At 49.9% G+C, this 20,045-nt stretch overlaps 1 protein-coding gene across 13 annotated transcripts in view; it reads right to left on the bottom strand.

Annotated features, from left to right (window-relative positions):
- Positions 1–1,224: 1,224 nt before the first annotated feature.
- GPATCH8 (G-patch domain containing 8) overlaps positions 1,225–20,045 on the bottom strand; it is a 55,859-nt gene continuing 37,038 nt past the window's right edge. For 11 of the 13 annotated variants that reach the window (XM_058857663.1, XM_058857670.1, XM_058857671.1 and 8 more), the window contains 5 exons: positions 16,880–17,023; positions 14,697–14,733; positions 9,068–9,117; positions 7,511–7,641; positions 1,225–7,144 (listed from right to left, as the gene is read on the bottom strand). In XM_058857663.1, the coding sequence (XP_058713646.1) occupies positions 3,325–7,144; positions 7,511–7,641; positions 9,068–9,117; positions 14,697–14,733; positions 16,880–17,023 (4,182 nt within the window). In that variant the 3' untranslated portion in view covers positions 1,225–3,324. Of the gene's footprint in view, positions 7,145–7,510; positions 7,642–9,067; positions 9,118–11,226; positions 11,267–14,696; positions 14,734–16,879; positions 17,024–20,045 lie in introns of those variants that run through there. The other 2 variants (XM_058857676.1, XM_058857664.1) reach the window with 2 other exon arrangements.

The following is a 20,045-nucleotide window of genomic DNA, read 5'->3' as shown; positions in this document are numbered from 1 at the left end:
GAGGTGGCAGCGCCACCAGGAGACACGGCCACGGGCTGGGGGGACACGACCACAGCAGCCTGAGCCCATCGCCCGCCGGGGCCGCACCCATCCCGGCGTGGCTATTTCGGGGTGCAGGCAGTAGGAACCAGCGGAAATGTGGCGAGGAGCGGTGAGGACAGCGGGGCACGGGGCCCCTCCATCACCCCCGATATCTCCTCCGCAGCCGGATGGAGCTGACAGCACCGAGCCCGCCCGCACTGGGCATCACCCTCCCAGTGTCCCCTTCCCCAGGGCAGGGACACCCCAAAACCCTGGCAGGGAGAGGCAGCACCGGCGCTGTGCAGGGAAATGGCTCTGCCAAGGGACCGGGGGCAGGGTGGGCACAGCCCACGGCCAAGTGAACAAGGCGTGTCCTTGTCCCTGTCCCCGTGGAGGAGCCGGTGCCCGCAGCCTGTGGCAGCCGCGGGGGCTCAGCCGTGCCCGGACAGCGGCGACAGCCCCTGAACCCACCTGCAGAATTGATTTAAACTCCATTAATTAAGGACTCTCAGGCTGCCCGAGATTCCCGGGGGGTCCTCGGCCCAGCTCAGCGCCGGTGGCCGGGAGAGGCCCCGAGCATCCCCGGGAGCCAGCCCGTGCGAAACGGGGCTTTTCTCCTCTCCATCTCTGAAGCTGCAGGTGGGAAGCAGGACAGGGGAGTCGGGGATTTTGGGAGGCACACGGGGTCCCCGCAGAGCCAAACAGCACCTCGGCACTTGAGGGGGGGTGTGGGGTCTGCTCCAGCACTTCAGAGCAGCTGCAGCCTCTTGGCTGCCCTGGAGCATCTGCAGCTGGAAGAGAATGGGATTTGCCCCCCCAAAATAAAGGGTTTAGTTGAGCCCGGATCAGCTCCGTGCCCCGGGAGCGGAGGACACCGGACTCAGGCGCAGCTGCTCCTCCTCGGGAGGTCTCATCCCCAGCTGGCAGCAGCATCTGAACCCAGCTGGAGCCCACACCAGACCCCTCACAGCAATTAGAATTCTTTTTTGGCCAATTACTTAATTTCCTGTTTCTTTCAGCACTTCTGCAGCGTCCCTCATCAGCCACCTCCTGCCAGGGAAGGGCAGGTGGCACCCGGACCCCAACCCTGCTGGCATGCACTGGGGGGGACTTTTTTCCTTTAATCAGACCAGGGCTTTGGATAGGAAAGGAGAGGTTCTGGTGCTCTACACAGCAGCTCCCCACCACCACACCTTTTTTTCCACAAATCATTGGTTTATTAGAAAGGTTTTTTTTCCCTCATTTTACAGCATATATATATATTTATATATATATCTTATGTGACAAAGTTAAATACAGTCTGTTTATGCTCGTTAAGTAATGACAGGTTAATTATTTTAGCGCTATCCTGAAGTCCAAAAACAATCCCTGCCCACAGTGTGATGGGGCCGGGGCACAGACAGGCCCTAAGAAGCTCAGCTCTGACAGTAACACTGAATTGTTCGGTATTTACAGGAAATTGAGTCCCTTTTTTGTGACTGCTGTCACTCTGACCTGCTCCAAAGTCTCATTTACACGGTGAGAGAGCTCAGGGGGATTTTGATCCTTTGACTCTGCCTGGTCTTGTGCTGCGCTCCAGGAGGGGACAGGAAAGAGGATGAGGATGGGGAAGAGGATGGGGGAAGGAACAGGGATGTCACCACATCCTCACACTGCTCTGAAATCTCTCCTTCCAGCGGTGGTGGCCCAAGGGCTGTGCCAGCTGCGATGCCCTGGCAGTGGGGACACAGGAGCTGTCCTGCACTCCCACGGGCAGCATCACCTGAGCCAGGTGATGCTGGGAAATCCCTTATGGACTAAACTGGGGTAACGCCACGTGTGGGATGGGAACAGTCCCAAGGCTCCTCCTGCACCAGCAGGGTTTGCACATTACTGCTTCCAAATGGGGGGAAAAAGGAAAGGAAAAATGAAAAAAAAGGGCTCTCTGTACTCTGGGAGCACCCTGAATTCCTGCTGCTCCCCAGGCCGCTCCAATGCCCATTCCTATGGCAGGGAGGAACGCAGCATTACCTGCCAGAGTCACTGCTACCCCTACACCCCTCACCTTGCCCAAGTCTCACCTGTTGATTTTTTTTTTCTTCTGCAAAATTCTAAATGAAGATTTTTTTTTTTGTTTTTACATTTTATAGTACATAAAACCTTCAAAAATACATGAGCTTGATAAAATATACATGCTTAGCTGTTCTGCATCTAGCTGAAACTATAAATTGAACCTTTACAAGTGTCTTGGGTCACCTACAGCAAACATATTTACACAGAAGCCACCAGAACAAGTACCACTAAGAACTGGCTGTAAAAAATATTATTGCGATATACTACAAATGTAACCTTTGATAGGAGCTACAAAAAGCAGCATCTTTGTTTACAGAGTTCAGTGCAATTCTTTACATTAAAAAAAAAAAAAAAAATCCTATAAATTAATAAGGAGACCATCAGTGTTACAGAGGAAAGAACACGTTTTACATCCTGGCCGCGCTCCCCCGTCCTCTGTATTGCTTCAATTCCTAACAGGATTTTCCTTCTCTCTCCCATCCCAGTGCCTCTTTCCCAACACCACAGAGGATGGAATTCAGAGTGATTTTTTTCCCCCTTTCAGGAGAAGAGTGGTCAAAGCCCAGACTGGAATCCCAACCCCTGACCCGAGAACCCCTCTCCAGTCTGGGATATCCAGGCATGGTCCTGGAGCAGGAGAGCGCAGATGCAGGATGGAGAAAGACGGGAGCTCTGGGTACACACACAGAGCTCCTCCTCCTCTTTACACTAAGATCTTACTTCCACCTTTGCTGCTCACACCAAGAAAAACCCACGTGTGCAGTGACAGGGGCCAAGGAACCTCCTGCAACGCCTGAAAACGGAGGCCTCCAGCCCCTCCGCAGCCGACAGCTCCCGATGTTCCATCGCCAATTACAAGCCGGATTCAATCATGCTATTTTAATTAGATGACCTCATTAAAAGGACTTTTAGAGATCCTATTAGTGTGGATGAAACCTCATTTATCATATACAAGGTGGCAGAAGGAAGATGACCAAGTGTAAGAATCCAGGGGAAAAAAATCCTTTCCAAGAGTCTCGCTGTTCTAAAGGTGAAATGGTTCTTCCAGAGCGGTGCTGCTGCGTGCACGGAGGAGCTGGAGCGAGACATCCCTGGGATACAGCCAAGAGCCCAGCCCTCGAGCCTCTGGCTTCTTTGGCTGCTCAAGAGTGAAAGGAAATGCTCAGACCTCACCTGCCCGCTGGATCAACTCCAACCCCTTCCCAAAACGCCAAATATTCTCCTTCCTCCGAGGTTCCTTCATTTTGTCCTTCATGTGCCGTGGCTGGGTGGATGCTGCAAGTCCTGTCCTGAGAAAATGGGGTGCAGCAGGGGGTGGAGGTGCAGGGCCGTGGCGGCAGCAGCAGCCGCAGGCCTCGGAGCCAGGAGGGTCGGGTAGAGAGCGTGAGGGACAGGGTGGAAGGTGAAGGGGCCCGGGTGGATGGCGGACGCCGGAATGATGTGGATGGGGTGGCTGGCCAGGAATGTGGCGGGGTGCCCTGGAATAATCGAGTGGGTCAGGTGGGACAAGGAAATGGGAGTCAGGTGTGGCTGGGGGATGTGGTGGACCTGAGCGAGGGGCTGCGGGTGTGGGTGGGGGTGGATGCCGATGGCAGCGGCGGCGGCAGCGGCGTGGTGCTGCAGGATGGCGTGCTGCACCGTCGTGATGGACGTGGCCGACGCCGCTGCCGGCTGCTGGATGTGGATGGGCTGGAGTGCAGGCGCGGCCGGAGCCAGGGCTGCTGAGGCGGGGAAGGCCTTGACTTGTTTGGCCAGCAGCTGCTGCTGGATGTGCTGCTGGGCCGCCTGCTGCAGCTTGCTGTACTTTTCCATCTCCTCGGGGGTGAAGGTGATGGGCTGGCTCTCCAGTGGGGCTAGAGATGAATCTTCTGTCCCCTCCCGATCTCCTTCCATGCTGGGTTCCCCGCTCTGAGGCACGTAGCCAGGAAAGTGCTCAACATCTGGAACTAAGGGCATCATACTCGTTTCCACTGGGACCGGCTGGCTGCTCCCATCCATAGGCTCCAGCCCATCGCCATCGCTCGGATCTGAGAGGAAGTTGTGTGGCATGACCAGATCTCCGGAGCCAAAGCACTCGGGGAGTGCCGGCGTGTCCAGGGGAAGGGATGGCATCTCCACAGAGGCTTCATCACGTTTCTGCTCATCCAGAGGTTTGTCCTGAATTACCATCACCACGTCTTCCAGGAGAGACTGGCTGGCCAGCTGACCCTCCTCCATGCCTTGAGAACCATCCTCAGCATCTGACAGCTCCTGATCCTCGCCCCTCTCCAAGCCAGACTCCTCGTATCTTTTGGAGTTCGGTTTTCGAATGGTTGGCAGCTTCCCAATTAAGGGCAGAACCGGTTTGTTTCCTAAGGATGGAGGCAGTTTGGGGCCAAAGTAGCCCTGGGGAGGATCTTTGAGCTTTATGCCCACCTTGTTTGCCCCTGACAGCATCTCATCAGTGACAGAGGGCTTCTTCTCAACCTTCCTGGACTGCACCTTTTCCAGGAGCAGCTTTGCAGTGACCGAGTTCCTCTCCTCAGGACTGCAGTCCCCTTCCGAGGCCCGCCCTGTGCCAGAGCCGCTGCTGTTCTGGGACAGGGAGCCAGATCCTTTCAGATCCTCTCCTTTGCCATCCTCCTTCTTCAGCAGCGACCCCTCACCTCGGCCTGTCCGGAAATAGTGAGGAGACTGGGAGCGATAGATCTTGGACCTGATGAAGTCCCTTCTGCCAGACCTTCGCTCCTCGGGGCTCTCGTGGCCCCGCGAGCCCTTCCGTGACAGGGACCTCTGTGAGTGGCTGCGGGTGCTGCGGCTGCGGCTGTAGCTGCGGCTGCGCTTCCAGCTGCGGCCCGTCACGCTGCGGCTCCTCCTCTTGCTCCGACTGCGGCTGCAGCTGCTGCTGCGGCTCCTGCCCCGGCTCCTCGATCTCGACCTGCCTCGAGGATGGGTTCGGCTCCTGCTCCGACTCCTGGACCTGCTCCTGCTCGAGCTGTAGTCGTCTTCCGATGAGGAGTATTTGCGCCGCTTCGAGCGGTGGTTTGAGCTGTTGTAGTCGGAGTCATCCTCCGAGTCCTGGGAGCGCTTGGAGTGGCAGCGGGAGCGGTCGCTGTAGTCGCTGTAGCTGTCGTCCGAGTAGCTCCTCTGGCGGCCGTAGCGGCTGTGCTCCGAGGACGCGTCCGAGCTGCTGGAGTAGGACCTGTGCGAGGAGTGCCTGCGGCCCGAGCGGGAGCGGCTGCGGGAGTGCTCGCTGCCCGAGTCGTAGTCATCGCTGTACTGTGACGGGGACTTCTGGTGGCAGTGCTTGCTGGGGGAGCCCTCGTCGCTGTCGTAGTCGCCGCTGCTCTGCCGGCTCCGGCGGCCGCTCCGGGCCTGGGACAGAGCCGGGCAGCGCCTCCTCGCACCAGGCACCTGCTGCAGCTCAGCCTTGTGTCTTTTGCTGCTGTGCTCTTGGCAGGAGTTACCCCCGTCCTCTTTCTTACCGCTGCTTCCCTCCTCAGCAGACAGAGATTTCCTCTGGGACTCCTGGGAGCATCGCTTTTTCTTCTGGAAATGGCTGCAGTCTTCAGACGGTTCAGGTTTCAGTGCCCGGTCTGACTCCGTCGAAAGGGAGGATTTACCTTTCTTGTGCCTGTGTCTTTTCCGTTTCTTGGGTTTCTCTTCCCCCAGCTCGGTTTTCCGGGCCTTCTCCTCAGCTTCCTCCTTGTGTTTGCGTTTGTGTCTGCTGGACTTTTTGTGCTTCTTTTTCTTTTTGTGTTTATGGGACCTTCCAGATTTACTCTTACCCATTATACCCTTACTGCTGTCCTCTCCCTCTCCCTTACTGATGCTTCCCACACCGGACTCCTGCTTGCTCTGGGATTTGTTTTCCATTTTTTGAGCAGAACTGTTCCCTACACTTTCAGCCTCCTTGGCTTTGCTCACCTCACCAGGTTCTGTGCTCTGAGTGTTGTCTTTACAAATCCCCCCTGGATCCTTGGATTTCTCTGCCCCTTTCCCTTTTGCATCCTTGTTACGGGAGAGCTTGAAGTCAAAGTACAGGGGGTTGCAGCTGTAGGACACAGAGGGCTCAGCTTTGGTGAAGATGAGTAACTCTGAAGGCCACTGCAGCGTCGTGCTCTCGTCCTTACTCAGAACAGGGAAAAAAGGTCCTGTGGGGTGCTTTGGTCCCTCAGAGCCATCTCTGCAGCCCAAGGCAGGAGGAGGAGCTTCTTTAGCAGTGTCTGGCTCGGGGGGATTGCCCTCTGGAAGGTGCTTGCTCTCCTGTGTATTTTCATTCTCTGGGATATCTTTTCGTTCTGTTTTGCCCTGCTGAGCTGCACTTTCAGTAGTACTCTGCTCCTTCTGCTGCCCCGTGCTCTCAGCAGCCTTTTCCGTGTGCTTGCTGGGTTTGGGTTTGGGGGAACTCCCCTTTTTTGTTTCGTGCGCGTTTTTTTTATTCGCATTTTCTGCTTCTGTTTGCTCAGTAGCCTTCATGAAAAGCAGGAACTGAAAGTTTGGCTTTACTTTACAGTGGGCTGGGGGGACATAGTGGTAATATTCTGGTTCCACAGCTGTTGGTCCATCTTCTCGTCTCATCTTCTTCAGTTTGGATAAGGTGCTGGCCAGAGCCCCACTCTCCTTGTCGTGCTGGTCATCATCCTCTGCCTTGCCATCAGAATTATTGGTGCCTTCACCATCCCCAGACTTCTGCAGGCTGCCAGCCTCTGAGGACCCCCTCTCATCACCTTTTGCCCCATCTGCAGAATTGGACTCATCCACATGGTCCTTGAAAACAGAAGCGATGGTCTCCAGCTTCACTGGGGTCTTCTTGGCGAAGGAAAAGGACACCCCAATCTTCTGCAGAGGAGCTCCCACAGAACTCTTAATGCCAAAGCTGATGGCCTGTGCCCCCTGGGCGGGTGTCTGGCCTGGCATCACAGTGCCTTGTCCTGTGTTCAGGAATCCTCTGTCCGTGGTCATCTCTGTGGCCTGGCCTGAGCTCATCTGGACAAAGGAGCCGCTGTTGGCTGCGGAATCATCGTCGTCTCCACCTTCCTCGTCCACAGCCACCGTGGTGGTCCTGAACATGGGCCCACTTCCAGGAGCACTGGAACAGGGGAGAGAAAACACAGCTGATTGGTGTCCCTGTCCCTCTGCAGGAGGATCCATCCCTCAGCACAGACCATCTTACACAGTTCAAGTGCTCTTGCACCCAGACCAATGCATTAAAATATCATTATACAACTACTCCAAGTTTTTAATAATATTAAATTACTGAAGAAAATGTATTGCTGGATAATGCAATTTGGGGGTGCTCTGCATGATCAGTTTAGTTTCATTCCTACCAAAACCACAGCATGAGCGTCCTGCACCAGTGGGAAGCTTTGCCCTCAAAGCCTGGGCAGGAATGCCAGCCCAGCCCAGGGCTGCAGCCCCCCGGGTTCCAGGGGTGCTGGGGACCACCCAGACTCACCACTCAGGCTGCCTCCTCTGCTCAGCCAGCTCGTGCAGGCGCCGCAGGGCTTTCTCCTGCTTCCTCTCATCTTTCCGGGATCTCGACGAGACATTGCGAGCAAATTCCCTTTGCTTGAGATCTTTCAACCTCTGAGGCAAAAGAAAGCAGGGACAGATCAGATCAAAGCTGTTTGTGGTTTATCCAAGAGCAGCTCTTTGCTGTAGCACTGGAAATTGCAGTGTCAAGCCCCTCCCCAGGGACATTTATTGAGCCAGGATGGAGCAACAGCATCTCAGCTCAACAAACCCCATGGAGCACACTGCCATCCTCCCTGCAGCTGAAGGAAAAGACAACTGGTGGTCACTTTTGGCTATGACTTCAAATTCTGTGTATGCCCCTTTCCAATCAACACTAATGCTTTTCTTTAGCATGGACAACAAAGCTGATTTTGAAGCAACAAGCAAATTCTGGAAGGAAAAGGGGGAAAGAAGGATTGTTTACTTTGCTGCTCTTGCAGGGTGCAGATGTACTTGACAAACAGTGCATGACACGAGTCAAGAGCATGGGCCAAAGGACAGGAGGGATTAGCTGGTGCCACAGTCACCCAGGAATGACATCTGACAAAAGCAATGTACCATTACATTGGAAAAGGAGCCAAAAATCCCATGCAAATGATTTCATAAGCAAATCCAGAATACAACATACACCACAACCAGTTACTTGTTTTCCTGACAGTAGTTCTGAGATGGTCAAGAAACAAAGTGCTCTAAAGGCAGGAGGGTCTCTCAGGGTTGAATACCTTGCAGGGAAGAAACACCAAGTTCCCCAGAATTCTTATCACGAGGGAGCCAACCCAATCCCAAGGCATTTCAAACATCCTAATATCACTGACGAAGTCTAGGTAGCCAATTCTAATAGAAAATAAATATCCAAGACTTCAGAATATTTTGGAAATTCCTTGTCTCAGAGCACTAGGAGAAGAGGATGCTGGTTTTCCTTGGAATATATGTGGATAATCACAACATTTTTTTAGAGTGCTCTACAGAAGTTTAAGTAACAGAAAGCAACAAAGACAGACCTCTACCATCCTAAAGCAACTCATTGTTCTTTTTTAGTGCACAATTCAAAACCCTTTCAAAGGGCCCAGTTCCAGAATGCATCCTGTACTCAGCTTTTGGAAAAAGTTTTATGTTTTTTAGGCATTTCATGCAGAGCCTGGGAGACTAACGGGACTCAGAGCAGGAGTCACTTTGGAACAATTCTTGTACAGGATGTACAAATCACTGGTGAATTCTAAATACTTCTGGCTGGCTGACTCTGCCTCTTTCCTGGAGCAGAGTCAGACTGCCACACACAGAAACAGTGGATCTGGAAACCAACCCAAAGCTCAAATTAGAGGAATTAAGCTGGCCCAATGTAAAGAGAACATTGCTTTGTGAAAAAGAGGGATATTGGACAAGACTGAGGATTCTCTTACCTAATTGTATTTACTAAATGTGGTTGATTGTTACCAAAATCAGAGGGGAGGACACACAAAAAAGATACAACTACAGACACCAGTAGAAAGAAACTCACTCTTGTGATCTGGACTCCCAAATTAGAAGGGTTTGCTTTCAATACATCAGCTGAAAACGTCACATCACAAAGAAAAAAAGAAAGTAAAAATATAACAAGAGTGGAAGAGAGAAAGAAAAAAAAAAAAACCCAAAACAAAACAAGCAAGCATTACTAGAGAGCTGTGGGGGAGTGTGCCAGCTATTCTACGGAGCGGGAGTGGAGCCAGCGGAGCCACGGGACCGAGCCGGGGTCTGGAGCAGGGGGACACACACGGACACGCACAGACACAGCAATGATCCCACCTGGAACAGCAGAGCTACTTTCACCAGGACAAGTAAAGGGCTCAAGGGTTTTGTGGTGTATGTTAAATGTTGAAGAGTAAATTTTTTTTTCCAAGAGGAATGAAAAAAAATAAAATAGGTGGACTGAGCAATGCAATCAGCTTTTTCATGCTGACTTCAAAAGTGTATGTGAAATGCTCTGGGAAGTTACAGCCACCAACAGCTGACAAAACTATTTAATGGGGGCTGATGCCAAGTCTCAAGATCACTCATCCATTTGGAAAAAAGTATGACCCAGCTATTTACACCAGACATGAACTGTGACCTTCTCCTCTCAAGAGGAAGGTGCAATGGTGCACTCAGAGCCCCTGTGCCTCCAGGCATGGTCCTGATCATCCCCCAAGACAGGAACAGCTCAGAGTTGTTGGCAATGATGCAGCTGCCCCCAGGCTCTCCTGCCTCCATTACTTGGCAATTTGAAGGCAGACAGAATTAAATGCCCATTATTAAATGTGGCTCTGCTCCCCCAAACCTCCCACTCTCAACACTTAAAATTTAGAGGTGTGAAGCAAATAAACTATCCCAAAGCAGTGTAACTCTGGAATATGCACCACAGCAATTCCCAGCTGCACCCAAACCTGGGCCCTTTAGGCTGACAAACCACTGGCCCTGGTGTCAAGACTGCTGAGAATTTGGTACTTCCAAAATTAGGGAATAGCTGGTCTGGTTTCCAAAGGACCAAGAGATCCCAAGGCTGAGTTTCTTTTTGTCACACAGGAGTCAGGAGGAAAAAGAGTCTTGCTGGGGAAGTACAGGATATAAAAGCTCACAAATGCACCGTGCCAGCTCCTTGGAAATGTAAATACAGAAGATAGCTCAGCTTCTTAGACCGACCTAAACCAACACACCTATCATCAGATATGACTCCAAGCGCACAAGAGACCTGGCTGGACTGCATTATCTTCCCTAAATGCATCCTGTGGGAGGGAACGGGGGGAAAACAGGAACCCACACTGCTCATCTGTTAGAACAACCTGCTGCAGGAATGAAAAATATGCAGAACTTTTGTTCAAAATAACCTGGAACCCTCCCCTCACTTATTGTTTCAAATATGTCACCGAATCCAGCGACTGATCCCCTCAAAGAGTGGATAACCAGTTCACAACAGCCATGCCCACCCTGCTCCCAGTCCAGACTGGGAAGGAGCAATCCAAAGCCTGAAGTACAATTTCACTGGGTGAAGGGAGCACATGAAGCACTGAAATGCTGCTCACACACTTCTAGGTCTCAGCCTTCCCAGGAAATCATTTGAACTAAACAGATATTTAAGCTCAGCTTACACTAAAGAAATGTCCATCTAATCCCAAGGAGAGTGTTCATTATTCTAATCCCCCCAAAACCTCTGAATGACTTTTTGGACCACACCATGTGTGTGGGTGTGAGGGAGGCTGGAGGGGCACGGAACTGCCCCTTCCCCAGCACCAGGGAGAAATTCCAACAAGGATTTAACGCAGCCACTCAACCATCCCCATGGAGCTTCCTCCCTCCACAAGGAGCCCTGGGAATTTGTACTTTTGGGGTGAATCCTCCCTTTTTAAGTCTTCCCATTGTGCTTAGCAAGACAATGATTTTTTTCAACAGGATTACAGCCACCAAACCCCTATTAAATCAAACATATGTTTCATGCTATTACAGGATTTCAAAATTAAGGGGAATTTTTTTCTCCATGGGCAGTGTTTTCTGAGGAAGCAGCACTTCATCTAAGCAGCAACATCCTTTCAAACTGCAGGATCATGCAGACCATAAAGCCAAGGAGTTTTCTGCTGGTTTATTACTTCAGCTGTTAGAAGGGCCACACTGCAGTGACCAGTAGTGACACAAATCACCAGCACTTACATAAAATTTCTCCAGATTCCCACATGCTGTAGGCAGTAGTTCACTACCTCCAGCCTTCCTGGGGTTTATTAATAGCTGCCACCCCCTTCAGCTTTGGAAACAAAGAATTGTATTTTAAGTTTCCAGCTTTGTTTCTAACAAAATTCCAAACTCGTCTCTGCATTTCCACAGGAGTGCAAATCGAGCTCCTGAAGAGCAGGTTTGGTATTAAATCTGCAGCTACGTCTGGACTACAGCACAAAGAGGCCACAGTGCTGGATTATCTCCCAATCCCTGCAAGGCTCAGGAGGGGCCAAACTGGCAACCACCACCAATACCTTCCAATTCTCACAAATCAGCTTAAACAGCTGCACTACAGCACCACTGAAAAGCTCCTGAGAGCCCCTCCCAGGCACAGCAGAGTGGGGAAACCCAGGGGGGTGAGCAGGAGTCAGGAACTGTTGCAACAGGAAAACCACTGGATCACAGAATGTCCTAAGTAGGAAGGAACCCCCGAGGATCATCCAGTCCAATCCCTGGCCCTGCACAGACACCCCAACAATCCCACCCTGCACACCCCTGGGAGCTGTGTCCAAACGCTCCTGGAGCTCTGGCAGCCTCAGGGCCATGAAAAAACTCAGCACATCCCAGATTTTGCTGATGGTACCAGGTAAGACCTCCCCAGTACCCAGCTGGGGTACAGAGCTTTACAGACTCAGGACCTGCAATAAATGGATTTTCCCCATTTAAGGTGACAAAGCCATGCAGCATCACTGAGCTGAGGCCCACTGAGAGACATTCTCTGCCTAAAAGTGCAGAGCAGAAAGAGCCCCTGTTATTCTCACAAGACAAAAGCACTGTCACACTGTCATCAGACCTGAAGATGTGAGACTTTCATGCCAAACCTCATAGTGAGATGGGTCAGAGCAGATCCACCTCTGGGGCTCAAGGCAGGAGGCAGCTCCCATGACATCAGAGCCCCCTCCTCCCTTGGCATTGTTCTCATGTCTCTCTGCCAACCCACATTAAATAAAATAATAATGTACATTTCATTCTGTGCCAGCAGATTTCTGGCTTTCTGAACTTTTGATGTCTGCTTGATTCTTTGCCCCAAAAGCTTCTGGGAGTGAACGACACCATTAAACACAAGCTCAAAGGATGGCAACCTTGATCATTCTATTGAAGTGAGAACACAAGGCTGCCTTATCTTTGGTCATCGACATTCTTTGCATGCTTATAAACGACGTGAAAAGAACAGATATGAAATGGCCTGCAAATGCTGTTTTATTTCATCCTTATTTCCTCTCTGGAAGGAATCAATATTTTTCTTAGCTAGGTTAAGAAACATAGAATGGGTTGGGTTGGAAGGGACCTTAAAGCTCACCCAGTCCCACCCCATGCCATGGCAAGGACATCTTCCACTGTCCCAGGCTGCCTCCAACCCTGCCCAACTTGGTCTTGGACACTTCCAGGGATCCAGGGGCAGCCACAGCTTCTCTGGGCAACTTGTGCCAGGGCCTCCCCATCCTCTCTGGGAAGAATTTCCTCATAATCTCTAATACAAACCTACTCTCTTTTCAGTTAAATCCATTCCCCTTTGTTTTATCACTCCATTCCCTTGTCCAAAGTCCCTCTCCAGCTCTCTTGTAGCCCCTTTATTGTTAACTGCTGTGTTTTCTGAGGGCAAAGCATTTCTGGAGCAGAGGAACCTCCCATGTAACACCAAGTACCTCAGAGATTCCCTCCCTCAGTCTTTTCCATTCAAGCTGCACTTGGAGGCCCAAGGTTTTAGAAATCTCAAGTTTAACAAAACACAAGGTTCAGGGCTTGCATTCAGAGTATTCCTCAACCCCAGCAGTGACTGTCTTAGTAATTTTGTTGTGCTGGAACAGATCCCTCCCCCCTCAGCATGTGAAGCAAGGATGCAGCTAATTAGGGCACAAAGAGAACTGCACATCTATACTTTCAGTTCTGAGTTCCACCCTCTTTCCCAAAAAACTTCGTTATGGAATACACTCACTTTGTCCTGTTACAAAGAGAAGCTAGGCAGAATTAATCACCTACACCTCCAAAACACCACACACTTAGGGAAAAAAAACCAGCTACATAAAAGCCTGCATTTCAATGCTGGTTTGTATTCTCCCAGGGAACCTGGCACAGGTTCACTCAGGAACACGTTTGTTTTTCACAGGGAATGCAGAAGGGGAATGTTTTGATTCTGTTGGGTCAGTGACTCAGTAAACAGCTCAAGCCCTCAGCAGGCACACAAGAAGAATGAGGTGATGGTAGGAGATTCTCCAAGTTCTTGGATTGTTTAAAACCCTCCAAAGTAAAAGCTGTCAATGCTACATAACTGACACACAAGGCACTTCCAACCATAACTCTTGCAGGCTGCTCCAGGTGCTGGGCCCTGCACATCCAGATTTATTTGACAGGAAGGAACACACAGAATGGGCACAACCCAGATATGGGGCTTGCACTCATCTTCATGCAAATCCAACACGAGGTCTTTATCTTAATGTCAAAACCCCAAACCAAATAAGGAGCCCTCACAGGTGTATTGCCTTAAGGACACATTGCCACTGAGTCCAGAGAGTTCAGGGACTGTGGGAGCTCCCAAGGATCAGGACATTGTGGATCTGCAGGAAAGCAGCACAAAAATCACAGAATCACAGACTCATTTGGCTTAGAAAAGATCCTAAAGATTACCTTGTTCTACCCCCTGCCATGGGCAGGGACACTGTGCACTACCCTAGGTTGCTCCAAGTCCTGTCCAGCCTGGCCCTGAACACTTCCAGGGATACACACTGGGTCCATCTTCACCACCTAAGCTTCTTCTTAGCTGCACAAGTTTTCTTTCTACATTTGTCACCTTTTGTCTGTCAATTATTATTAATTATTACTCTGTTAAATATCAGGACTGGGCACCATCAGGAGTGGGAGCCCTTCATAACCTACCAGGCCTTCAAGATCAAAATCCTACAGCTAAAAAAACCCCACCATTAAATGTATCAGCAGCTGTACAAGAAGTTATGAGATGCAGCCTTTTCCAGTTGCTCACTGAAGGCTGTGTGAAAGAACTGAGCTTATTGTCCCTCCTGCAGGGCCATCTGCACCCACCCCAGCTGCTTTCAGTCCCCTGAGAGGGACAGGCCATGTGCTGACCAGAGGGTGACTGGGCCTTAAAACAGCTGCACTTCTCATCTCAAGTATCAACCTAATTAAAACCAGCTCCAGAACAACACTGCACACCTCCAACACAATGGCTAAAATATGCCAATGGTTTGGGAGAATAAATGCAAGGATCTTTTCCCAGATAAGGAAATGCTGCCTTTTGGAGAAACATGTTGAGGTTGATCCAGATGTAACCAAACGGTCTATGGAACCAGGACAGGCAGGAAATAAAGAGAATAAACCTCCCCTTTAGTTGTTTGGTGTTGACACAATTTTGGTGGGTCCAAAATTCATCCGGTTGGGATCAATACACTTACCTATCATCCCTGTTGGGCAATAATCCCGAGTTCCTTCCTGGAATACAAGACAGTGTCTTTATAACTCGGGAGTGGAAAGGGATCTGAGGATGGAACATCTATTTACAGGGATGCCTAATGCTCTCTGAGCCACAGAGGGATAACCAAACACTTCAACGTCAGGGAGATGTGGAACTAAAAATACTTAAAAGTAAAAATGCTGTGGAAACTGAGCCAAGAGAAAGGCAAAAACAAGCTCTGTTGCTTCAAAAATTACCACTGAGACAACAAATCTTGCAGGTGATGTATACCAAGCTGGGTTGCTGTAACTAAGATACTGTGATGGCCTTTCTTTCCAAGAAAGCAAACTGATGGCCTGCTTCTAGGAAAAGTTCATGTTTTTCCTCAAAAACTTAAGGCTCATCTTTCTGCAACCTTGCCTTCTTGTCCAAGCAGACAAACTACAGAACATCAACGTGCAACATATCAAAAGCACAGCTTTTTTTAAAACTATTTTAAAATTTAGACTGGACTGCTGGAAATGAGCCTCCCTGGAGCAGGAAGGAGCACAGCAGTGAGATAATGTTACTTATGCAAATTCACTGTCATTCTGTCTCAGGGGTTTCAAGTTCACTCCCTGAACGCTGACCCAGCAGGGTCACACACATTTCAGCCTGACAAAGCTGGACAAGCAATTTTTTTCCCTAAGCAAAGCATGATTGCTTCTTTGTTTAAATCCCTCTGTAACTAGAAATTAATGCTGGATGATGCAGCCAGAGTTTGGAGGCTCATTTTCTCCAAAGCCTGCCTGAAGTGACTGCAATGGATGGAATTATCCAAGAACATAATTCCTCTCAAAATAATCAGCAGTGCCAAGCAACTCTCAAATTCTTTCTCCTGATGAGATGACTCCACCCTGTGTGTGCACAAGACATTTTTCTCTCAGACCACTCCTGCTGACTCCTTTTATTGCTTTCCACATGTTGGTTTCCTCCTCCACAGCAACTCCAGCTGCTGGAAGAGCTCTGAACCTGGCCAGGCTCGCATCAGTGCCCCATCAGTCATTGAGGGTTGGAGCAGTTCACAGAATCCCACGGCATCAGCACACCAAGAATGTGACACAAACAGGTCCTGCCACCTCCCAGATAAATGCAGGTCACTGCACTCAGGTTTCAGCCAAACTGATGGAGACCTTCCAAGGAAGTTCTCCGCTCTCAGGTGTCATGACTGAGCTCAGCCAAAAGCACCCCTCTGCCCAATAACCAATGGAATAAATTAGTTTTTGATCTTGATTCTACCAAACCACTCTTCTTTACAGAGCCCAACAGCCCTGCTGTGAAAATTCCTGACAAGACTCCCTTAGTTCAAAGCACATTCGCTGTCATATCCTACACTTAATACACACACACAAAAATCATACTCTAAAGCCACATTCTTGTTTTTATGCTGTTTTCATTGCTATTTTGCAAGCTCTACAGCACATCCTCCTCGAGTTACCACCATTTTGATGACTGTGTTGTTAGAATTTATGACTAGGAACATCAAACCCCTCTTCTGAGCCCTTCCAGCCCTGGAGGAGCCCAACACTACTATCTGCTGTGCAGTTACATCTCATTTAGCAGCTTAAATGGTCAAACAGATCAGGCTAACACAGAAACTTCCATTACTTACTGTGCAGCATGAAGCACCCTGCAGACACTACAGTACATCCCTACCTTGGGAAAGAAGCCAGCTCGACAGAGACTCTGAACCCACGTTCTCCTGAGAATTACAGAATTTGGGAAGTGCACAGCCCATTATTTCCTAGTCTCTTTTCAGTAACTCCACAGAACACAGACTCAGGTAGTAAAATGCTCACACATGGGGAATCATCACTCCCCAAAGCAGTACTAATGTTAAAAGCAAGCTGGGAGCCTTTCACCTCCACGTGTACCCTCCTGTTTAACACCAGCACATTCCTGCCCATGGGTCTTTCAGAACTGGGGCTCCTTGGTGCCAACCATGGATTGGGGCTTGGGGTTCTTTTGTTGTTTTGTGTTCTTAAATGAGCGATGGGCATAAAAATCTTACCCAGCGACATAAAACACCTATTCCTGGAGCAGTAAGGAAAACAGATACACCAGGGAAACTCCAAGTATTAACCACAAACAAGACCACCACAATGAACATCAAACTGATGAACTGTGCTGTCTACAATTGCTTACCTGCTTGTGAGCGTGGTCATAAGAGTTGATGTGGTTGTCAAACTCTTGGTGCTTCTGATACTGCTTGTCACAGAGCTCACAGTAGAAGTTTGCTCTGAGGTCTTCCAAAGCCTTGGCAATGGCCTTTTCTTTATCAACATAATCCTGAAAAATTAACCAAAAAATGCTTCTGTTAAGTGTCCTGTAGAACAGGCTGGAAGATGAGGGGTTAGTCCTTTAAGGAAAAATAGTGCTTAATAAAAACTTAGTGTACATTAATTATATTTATTACAGGGTCGCTGAGGTTGGAAAACACCTCCAAGATCACTGGGTTCAACCTGTGCTCCATCCCCACCTTGTCCCCACCCCAGAGCCCTGAGTGCCACCTCCAGGTGTTCCTTGGGCAGCTCCAGGGATGGGCACTCCAAACCTCCCTGGGCAGCCCCTGCCAAGGCCTGAGCTCCCTTTCCATGGGGAAATTCCTCCCCCCTGAGCCTCCCCTGGCCCAGCCTGAGGCCGTTCCCTCTCCTCCTGTCCCTGTTCCTGGGAGCAGAGCCCGACCCCCCCGGCTGTCCCCTCCTGGCAGGGACTTGTGCAGAGCCAGAAGGGCCCCCTGAGCCTCCTTTGCTCCAGGCTGAGCCCCTTTCCAGCTCCCTCAGCCTCTCCTGGGGCTCCAGACCCTTCCCAGATCCATTCCCTTCTCTGTCCTTCTTATCATGAGGTGCCCAGAACTGGACACAGCACCTGAGGTCCCTCAGCAGTGTCAGCTCAGGGGACAGTCACTGCCCTGGTCCTGCTGCCACCCCAGTCCTGGAACAGCCCAGGTGCCACTGGGCTCTTGCCCACCTGAGCACACCTGGGCTCATGTCCAACACTGCTGACCAGAACCTCCAGGTCCTGCCCAGCTTTCCAGTCACTTTGCCTCCACCTGGAACATCCCATGAGGTTGCTGTGACCCAAATGCAGGTCCCAGCACTTGGCCTTAGTGAACCCAGCTTGCTAAGCTGAGCAGCCTGCGCAAATTCACAGGTGGGATTCCAGAACTTCGCAATGCTACGGACCTTGGCTCTATTTGTTACCCAGAACCACAGAATATTCTACATTGAAAGGGACCCTCAAGGACTGAACATCCCCTGGTCATAGCAGAAGTATCACTAAAAGGAGACTGCTTAAAACAAGGCCTGCAGTGCTGATGGGGGAAGGCAGCTCTGCCTCAGGGGAGCCTCCTGGATTGTCTGAGGATCAAAGCCTTGAGCTAACCCAGAGACATACTGGCATCAAACCTAGGAGGATCCCTGCCTTTGGAACAGAACCTTACAACTCTAAAGCTGATACTGCTCCATTTTGAATGCTAAGAGATGTCTGCTTGATCTTGGTTTTGGCTGTCTGAATTCAGGAAGGAGGAACATGGCTCCTGCTGGGAATTACCCTTCAGAGCCTGCCAAGCTCAATCCACTCCAGTGAAATATTCCCAGGAACAGACACTGCAGAGGGCACAGGGAGCTGCATTTAATGGACAGGGGAGGGAGAGCCTTGGGGTGTCTTTTGGGGTGCTGAGAGGTTCTTTTCCCTTCTACAAAAGAACATTTACACAGGTGGAAAACCAAACCACCAGGTGGAGATGAGATGTCTCACCTGGAGACACCCACATCCTTCCCTCTTCTGCTATGGGTTCGGAATATGCACAAAGCTCTGGGACTGGGGAAACCCCAGTCCCTCAGGTGGCTGCACTGGCTGGAAATCCAGGTGTGGAAGGAGTCTGTGCTGTCCCCCAGGGCTGCTGCACATCTGGGGGGCTCCAAGATGCACTTGATGCCAGGACACAGGAACCTCAGGGCTAAGCAGATGTTCCCTCTTGTCAGGTTGTATCAATTACAACCCCATCAGCAGAATTAATAAAACATCACCACCCTTCACAAGCTCTCTGGGGAAGGTTTACCCTGAGGAGGTGGAAGCTCTTACTCAAAATTAGTTACAAATACTGCATCACAAAGCCCACTCTACTCACTGAAGCACTCCCCATATAACCATTGACCATAGGCATTTCAACTGGAATAAAGAGAAATTATATTAAAAAACACCCTAACATTAGAGAAAAAGCACTTAAGGATCTCTTTTTCCATCTTCAATACAAACTTCCTGTGGGAAGCTTCCTTCCACACTCAGCAAGAGCAGGCAGCAAACATTTAGGACAGAAAACTCTGAAAGGTTTTTCCTTTGAATTTCAGATCTTGTTCAAGGCAAAATGGTTTATCTCCTAGCTACCACATCAAAATGGCATTAAAATAACATTACTGAGTGTGTTTTATGTGATACAAAATTTATATAAAAATTTCAACACCTTAGAGGAAAAAAAATCTAAAAAATTTTAATGTTCGTGTTTGTGATTGTTTTCAATTTAAAGCACTGCTCACTTCTACACAAAAAAGGAAGTAACTGCCTGCTTCCACCTATTACCAGATGCCCTTGTTAAGAAAAAAAAAGAAAAAAATCAACAAATCTGGAGTTTTGAGCCTGAAGCAGGTCCCCAGGAAGACAAGAAAGGAAAACAGAGCAGTGTGAGCTCCACAGAACATGGACATTTAAAGTTCCTCTGAATCCCAGACAAGCTTCCTGTGCCATGTGTAGTTTTTTTTAAGCAAGCATCCTGTGGCTAAATAATGAAACCCAGCCATTTGAGTGATCAGAATCTATACAAAAGAAGGGAATTAAAAAACATTTCTTGGCTGCAGAGTTATCCAAAATTCCTCTGAGGCTCCCTGGTTGGCTGATCAGGATGCACCGCCACCGGCAGTTACATAATGGACTCCTGTGGAGCAGCAAAAAGTAACGGCTGCGGAGATTCTTCACAGATTAGTACCAAAATGCAAGAGGCTAAGGATGAACTGAGCTAATAAAAACCCACTGGAGCTGGGAGAGAGTGCTACTGCTCCAGAGCTCCTGAAAAAAACCTGTGCTGGATGAAGGCAGGAAGAGAAAAGGATCTCAGAGCAACACAGGCTGGGGTGCCTTTGGAAAGATAATTGTAAACCCCAAGAACTCCAGGAACACAGAATGGTTTTGGTTGGGAGGGACCTTAAAGCTCACCCAGTCCCACGCCCTGCCACGGGCAGGGACACCTCCCATGAGACCAGGCTGGTCCAAGCCCCATCCAACCTTCCCAGGGATGGGGAGTCCACAGCCCCCC

Source organism: Poecile atricapillus, chromosome 27 (assembly GCF_030490865.1).
Source record: "Poecile atricapillus isolate bPoeAtr1 chromosome 27, bPoeAtr1.hap1, whole genome shotgun sequence".
NCBI lineage: Eukaryota > Metazoa > Chordata > Aves > Passeriformes > Paridae > Poecile > Poecile atricapillus.
This window is presented reverse-complemented; position numbering and strand designations above follow the sequence as displayed.